This window comes from Melitaea cinxia, chromosome Z (assembly GCF_905220565.1).
Source record: "Melitaea cinxia chromosome Z, ilMelCinx1.1, whole genome shotgun sequence".
Lineage (NCBI taxonomy): Eukaryota > Metazoa > Arthropoda > Insecta > Lepidoptera > Nymphalidae > Melitaea > Melitaea cinxia.
The window spans coordinates 297,991-305,339 of NC_059424.1; the positions used below are offsets into that span (position 1 = coordinate 297,991).

The following is a 7,349-nucleotide window of genomic DNA, read 5'->3' on the forward strand; positions in this document are numbered from 1 at the left end:
AGCAACATATAATTTATTTAAGTGCTATAAAATTTGTTCTTTAAAGTATGTTATTTGCTTAATATAATAATAATTAACGCCCAACGAAGTGGGCACGGGTCGGCTAGTTATACTATATTGTGAAAATTAATTTTAGATCAATATATAATATTAGAAGTAAGTAATAAAGAATCATCAACCTATAATAAGCAATTATTCATCGACTATTAAATTACAAGCTTATTTCAAAACACTACACAAAGCTTACGACAATTTCCACAAATAGTAGTAGTAGTAGTAGTAGTAATAGTAGACGTCTGCCGCACCAGAATCATCACAAGTGACCCTACCCCTGACCCTCCCCAGTAGCTCTGGCTACTAGACTTGCCAGGGGTATCTACTTGAGAGGACTATTATTTATCTGTGATCTTCTGTAAGGTCGAGGTACTATCCCAGTATTGCTGCTCCCGATTTTGAGCAGGATATTTCCTGCTGTGCCATACCTCAATGCAAAATCTTTACTTTACAGACATTCAGAACCGGCTCGTCCTAAAGAGCGCTGGTGCAGTACCCAAACGAAAGTTATATAGATATTCTTAAATCTATATTTATTTGTATTACATTCTAACATATACACACATCTTAATATAGATTACATTATTATTTCTATTCTACTATGCCCATAAAATAGTCTATTTATAATACGCACATTTGGCATTAACTTGTAAGTGTAACGAGTGGAGCGCCAGTGATTGCGTTTCTAATAAAACGAAGTTTAGTACGACTCTCATCACTGTAATCGACGAGTGCAAAAGAGACAGGCCGGCGTGTGAAATAAAAGATTTCCTCTGAAAAATTTGCCTAATCTGGAGCTCCGCTCACGCGCAAATTTGCTATGCCGCAGGTTCGGGCGTGCAAGGCGTGCTACGCGCCGTGTCCGCGCCGCATTTTGTTTTTCGTATCTGATGTTCGGAGCTGGCTGCAGTGGTGGTGAACCTGTATGGACGGAATGGATTTTCTATACAAATAAAATGAATGTTTAGCTCTAGTTTTTTGCTTATTTTTTGATCCCATCACAATATGTCACGAGCCGCCTCTGTAGACATTGCTGTCTGTTCTTATGGTAGCTAAGCGATATAGCGACTGTCCCTACGTATAATATCGAAATTGAAATAAGGCACTTTACATTTTTTACGCTGAACGATTTGTTAAGTATTGATATTGAGTATAAGCTCATGAAAAATGTGACTTTATGTGTATTTTATAGCATTTTCTTCTTTTTTTTTCTTTGAAAATATACATAAAAAGTAGTTTTTTCATGCAATAAAAAAATAGAAAAATTTCAGCTTCGATACTGTACAAAGGGACAGTCGATATTACCTGTATTTTAGCCAAGGCAACGGCCTCTAAAAAAGGAGGCAAAGAAGCATATAGTAAGTGTAGATCAAAACAGATACGCTAAATTTTCAAACTTGTTACCGTAGTTAATTAATTTGAATACACATAAAAAATCTTCCTTTTGTTATATCTCATCGCGATTAGAAAAGACCCTTCCTCTAACAACTTACACTAATATTTTTTTAGCAAACTCATACCATATTAAGAATTGCTTAGTAAAAATCGAAGGCGGAAAGAATAATTTTTTTAGGGTTCCATACTCAAATTGTATAACACCCGGTGTTGACAGATCAAAACGAGGGATGCAACAAGGGTTGTAAATAAAAAAAACCTTGTGCACCAACGGTATAATTTAAGGGTATACAAATTTTACATTCCATCAAATTTAATAAGACTTGTTACATATGGCATAATGTAAGCGCGATGTAAAAGACAGACATCGCCATCTATTAATAAATCTTAGAACTAACATTAACTTCAAGCTATAACAATGTAAGCGCGACTAAAAATACCAATAACGCCATCTATTAAAACCTCAGAACTTAAGTTGTAGTTCGTACATTTACCGCCCGCCAAGGACAAACTGCATTTTGTCCTTAAAATAAAAAAGTAAAGTACTAACACTATGACATAAAATAGTTAATTTACGATAATTTATAATAAACAACTTTCAGAAGTAAAACCATAAAGAAAATAGTAGTTTAGTAGTAAGTTTTATAAAGTGTAAATATGTAAATAAAGAAAAATATATATGTCATTACATTTCAGTCAGTTATGGGTAAAATACATAATTTATTAACGGGACGCTTAATCTGTGAATGTTTGCATCGAACTGTGACCACCCTCGAGATTCCGTCCTGACCTGGATGTTCTTTGACTATTTGACCATAGAGCCAACGACATGGGGGGAGACCGTCTTCCTTAATTAAAACAATATCCCCGATTTTAGGCTGTGTTGTTTGGGTTGACCATCGGTACCTATGAAAAAACTGGTTCAAATATTCCCTAGACCATTTGCGCCAAAATTCTTGACTCATACGTTGAGTATACTGCCATCGCCTAAGAGAGCTTATATTGGATGTCTCATAATTATGATCTGGAGCATTAATTAGAGGTTCACCTACTAAAAAATGTCCCGGTGTTAAGATATCCACATTTCCCTGGTCTGTATCTAATCTCGATAGGGGTCTTGAGTTAAGGCATGCTTCTATCTGTGCCAAAACCGTTGACATTTCCTCATAAGTTAAAGTAGAGGTGCTGATAACGCGTTTCAGATGCATTTTAGCTGATTTGATTGCAGCTTCCCATAAACCACCAAAATTGGGAGCATGTGGCGGTATAAAATGCCAAGTTGTATTATTATTTGCCAACATCTCTGCGATCTCGGGCAGCATACCTGCCTTTTCATGAAAAAATAATTTCTTGATCTCCGCTGAAGCCCCAACAAAATTTGTCCCGTTGTCGCTCCAAACGTCTTCACAGCGCCCTCTTCTGGCCACGAATCGCTTAAATGCCTGAAGAAATCCTTGTGCTGTAAGATCACTTACTGCCTCAAGGTGCACAGCCTTTGTACACATGCAAACAAACAAACAAATGTACCCTTTGTACGACTTATGTCCACGACCTCTTGCTGTGCGCATTTGTATAGGACCTGCGAAATCAACTCCACTACGTAAAAATGGACGTGCAGGGGTAACTCTTACAGAGGGCAACTGGCCCATTAATTGGTTTTGAGTGTGTCCGATGTTCTTAACACAAACCACACATTTTCTTACATAAGCCTTTACTAACCTTTTGACTCCTAATATAAAATATTTGTTTAGAATGTAGTTTATGGTCAGTTGCGGACCTCCATGTAAAGTTTGTGTATGTGCATCAGCAATAATCGATTGACTCAATTTTGATTTATTAGCCATCACTATAGGATGTTTCCTATACTGTTCCAAATCCGAACTATCTAATCTTCCTCCAACTCTCAATATTTTCATTTCATCTAACATAGGATTTAAAAATTTTAACATACTGTTCTTTCTAATATTTTCGCCTCTTTTTATGCTTTTTATCTCTTCGCCGAAATATTTCCTTTGATCCTTACGAATACATACTTCTAGTGCATTTTTTAACTCTTCAGTTTTCAAATAACCTCTGTATCTTTCTATTTTAGGTTTTTTCATTTGTAAGAACCGCCTACAGTACGCTACCACTCTAATCATTCTTTTTAAAGACGAGAATCTGTCCCAAATTTCTTCCTCTTCCTTTATAAAATGAACATTGATAGCTTCTAAATTTGTCTTTATTCCTACTGGTTTTTCATATTTAATGTTTTTATCTAATAGAAAGCTTGGACCATTCAACCACAGATCCTTACCGATTAATTCTGAAGGGGTTATTCCCCGTGATGCGCAATCCGCAGGGTTGTTATCAGTGCTGACATGTGACCATTGACTCGGGTTCAGGGAAGTTAATATTTCTGAAACCCTATTGGCTACAAATACCTTCCATCGATTAGGCAAGCTGTTCAACCACGCCAACACGATAGTAGAGTCGGTCCATGCATGCAGCTTACTAACTTCTATCTTCATGACTTTGGCCACATCTAACATCAACCGTGTCAATTCAACAGCACCACAAAGCTCTAACCTCGGAATCGAAACTTGTTTTATGGGCGCTACTTTAGATTTCGCTGCAACTAAAGCCACATGCACATTACCATCAGAATCAACCCTTCTTATATAGACAACTGCTGCGTATGCCATTTTAGAGGCATCACAAAACCCATGTAATTCTGTTTGGACATCACCTAAACTAGTTCTTAGCCATCTCGGTATCCGAAAATCATGCAGTTTACAAAGTTCTTCTCGAAACTGACACCACTCTTTAAGTAGTTCTTCAGGTGCTTCATCATCCCAGGCAATACCTGCAACCCAGAGCCTCTGTATCATAATTTTTGCAACTATGATACACGGTGCTATCCAACCAAGTGGATCGAACAAACGTGATATATCAGCGACAATTTTCCTTTTAGTAATAGGTGACTGTTGTTCTAAAAGATTTACTTTGTATCTAAAATTATCAGTACTTCTTTCCCATGTTAGCCCAAGAATCTTTATGACTTCATCCATTTTAATATTCTTCTCTTCTTTCGTTTCTTGCCTTAGTTCATCATTATCTTTCTCGCCCTTTCTTATAATTTCCATCAGTTCTTCATTGTTACTTGCCCACTTCTGCAATTCAAATCCACCTTCTTTTAGCAATCCTTTCATCTGCTTATAAATTTCTATTCCTTCAGTTACTGTTTCACATCCACACATCAAATCGTCCATATAGAAATTTGAACGAACCTTTTCAGCAGCCAACGAATACTTATGACCTTCGTCTATTGCTATTTGCTGGAGAGTCCGTACAGCCAAAAATGGAGCCGATGCTGTGCCAAATGTGACTCGAAGAAGCTTATAGTCTTTGACTTCTTGGCTTTCAGCATCAATCCATAATAACCTTTGGAAGTCGGTATCTTCCTCATGAACCTTAATTTGACGATACATTTTAATAATGTCTGCAGTCAAACAAATTCTAGACAACCTCCATTGTATAACTAAATGTCGCAAATCTGGTTGTATTGAAGGTCCAACAAGAAGTTCATCGTTTAGTGCCACTCCATTAGTGCCTGCTTGAGAAGCATTGAAAACAATTCTCAGTTTTGTCGTTTTCTTATCTTCACGAATAACCGGATGATGAGCTAAATAGAGTGAACTTTCCCTTTTACTGTCCGTTTTTTCAATTTCAATCATATGGTTCATCTATAAATACTCATCCATCACTGCTTTATAATTAGCTTGTAGCTGTTTATCCTTTTCAAATCTTCTCATTAACCCTTTCAGTCTTTTCTCTGCTATTGATCTAGATTCTCCCTTTATACACATAGGATTATCTGTTTTAAAAGGTAATTTTACTACGTATCTTCCAGTTTCATCCCTACTTGTAGTTTCAATGAAATATTTTTCACATTTTTTCTCCTCCTCTGTATAGCTTTCTTCTTTCGTTAGGCCTATTCCATTTTCTATTTCCCAAAACCTCTTTAAAATTTCATCTCCCTCTTGCAGTTGACAATGTAATGCCACTACACCTGTATAAATGTCTGATGACTGCAAAGCCCCTGACAAAATCCAACCTAAGCTCGTAGATTGAGCTACTATTGAACCGCTGGGCTCTTTGCGTATACCTTCTTGGATAATCTGACTATAAAATTCTGCACCTAATAACACATCTATTCTATTAGGCCGATTGTATTCAGGATCCGCCAATTCGATTCCTTCAAATTCTGGAAACTCCAATTTATCTACTTTCCTCCCCGGAAGAAAAGATGTAATGGATTTCAGAACATAAGCTTGCACTGTGAATACTGAATTGGAATCAAACCTAGATTTAATATTCAAAGTAACTACTGCTTTGGACATTATCTCCCTATCTCCCCCTACTCCTGTAATATGACCTCGAATAGGTGTCCGTCTTAATTTTAAATCATTGACTGTAGCTTCAGTCACAAAATTACCCTGAGAGCCCTGATCCTATAAAACTCTCAATACATGATTTTGTCCATTTTTCGACACAGCATTGACTAGCGCCGTTGCTAACAATACTTGTTTCTTTTTCCCTGCCGAAAAATTACAAGCCACAAAAGCCGAAGAATTTTCAGCCTTACCTGTCTCCTTATTAAGCCCTGATCCCTGAAATGAACCTTGCGCTACCTCAGATTCAACCTGCACAACACTAGATTTCCCGATATCAACACCTTTTGGATGAAGAAGTGAATGATGACGCCGATGACATAAGTTACATTTACTCGATGTACACGTTTTCACCCCATGATTTGCTCCTTAACAATTGTAGCACAAATTATTAATTTTTACGAAATCGCGACGTTGGTCAACAGTTCGATTTACAAATTTTTTACAAGAACTCAATTTGTGATTATCAGAACAAAATACACATTGATACTTGGTTACATGAAGACTCTTAAATTGAACAACATTACTATTTTTATTAGTATTTGACTGGTACTTATTTGATACAACTTTAGTATCCAAAAATTCAAGTGCCCTATATCTATTAGTTAAAAACTCCTTAAACTGATCTAAGGTCGGCAGATCTTCAGATTGAGTGTTACTAGTAATATTAAATTCCCACTGTTTTCTAGATTCTGGATCAAGCTTTAAGCAAATAATGTGTATAATAATAATATCCCAACTACTAACGTTTATTCCAAGATTTTGTAAACCACTTAAGCAATCATTTGTTGTATCAATTAATTCCTTTAAATTACTTGATGACTCTACAGTTAAATTTCTCTGACTCAACAATCTTTTAAGTATAAAATGTGACAGATATCTTTTGTTATCATACCTTGATTTTAATTGTTCCCAACACCTATCATAATTAGCCTCAGATATTGGAATTTGTCGAAGTAACTGTTCTGCTTCACCAATTAAGGAACTTTTCAAATAATGCATTTTTTGTACTTTGTCTAATCTAGAATTATTATGAATCAATGATAAGAATAAGTCCCTAAATGTGATCCACTCCGTATATTTTCCCGAAAAGTTAGGAATAACAATCTTTGGCAATTTAAATGATTCTGTATTTAACCTTTCAGATTTATTAACATTATAAGTTTGATCCAAATTACTAGGCACTGAATTAAGTTTTTGTTTAATTTCAGTTTTATACTCAATAAACAATTCTTCTGTTTGTTCATAAAAATCTTTTTTATAATAATCTTGCTCTCTTAATTTAGACCCATAAGTTTTTACTAAAGATTTGTGAGTTTTAGAAAAATCGGACCATAACATCTCCAAAGACTCTAATCTAGTTTGACAGTACGCTTGTGTCAGACGCTCCTTTGGCGATTTTTTAAAATTATTCCTGGCTTTTACCATTTTTTCGTAATAATCAAGCTGTAAATTTATTTCAGACTC

The 7,349-nt window shown here is 35.7% G+C and overlaps 1 protein-coding gene across 1 annotated transcript; it reads right to left on the reverse strand.

The window, feature by feature from the left end:
- Window positions 1-872: 872 nt before the first annotated feature.
- On the reverse strand, window positions 873-5,165 carry LOC123668450. The gene is made up of 2 exons (XM_045602183.1): window positions 2,240-5,165; window positions 873-997 (listed from the first exon to the last, which is right to left on the reverse strand). The coding sequence occupies exons 1-2, from the start codon at window positions 5,163-5,165 to the stop codon at window positions 873-875; spliced, it is 3,051 nt and encodes a 1,016-aa protein (XP_045458139.1).
- Between the last annotated feature and the right edge of the window lie 2,184 nt (window positions 5,166-7,349).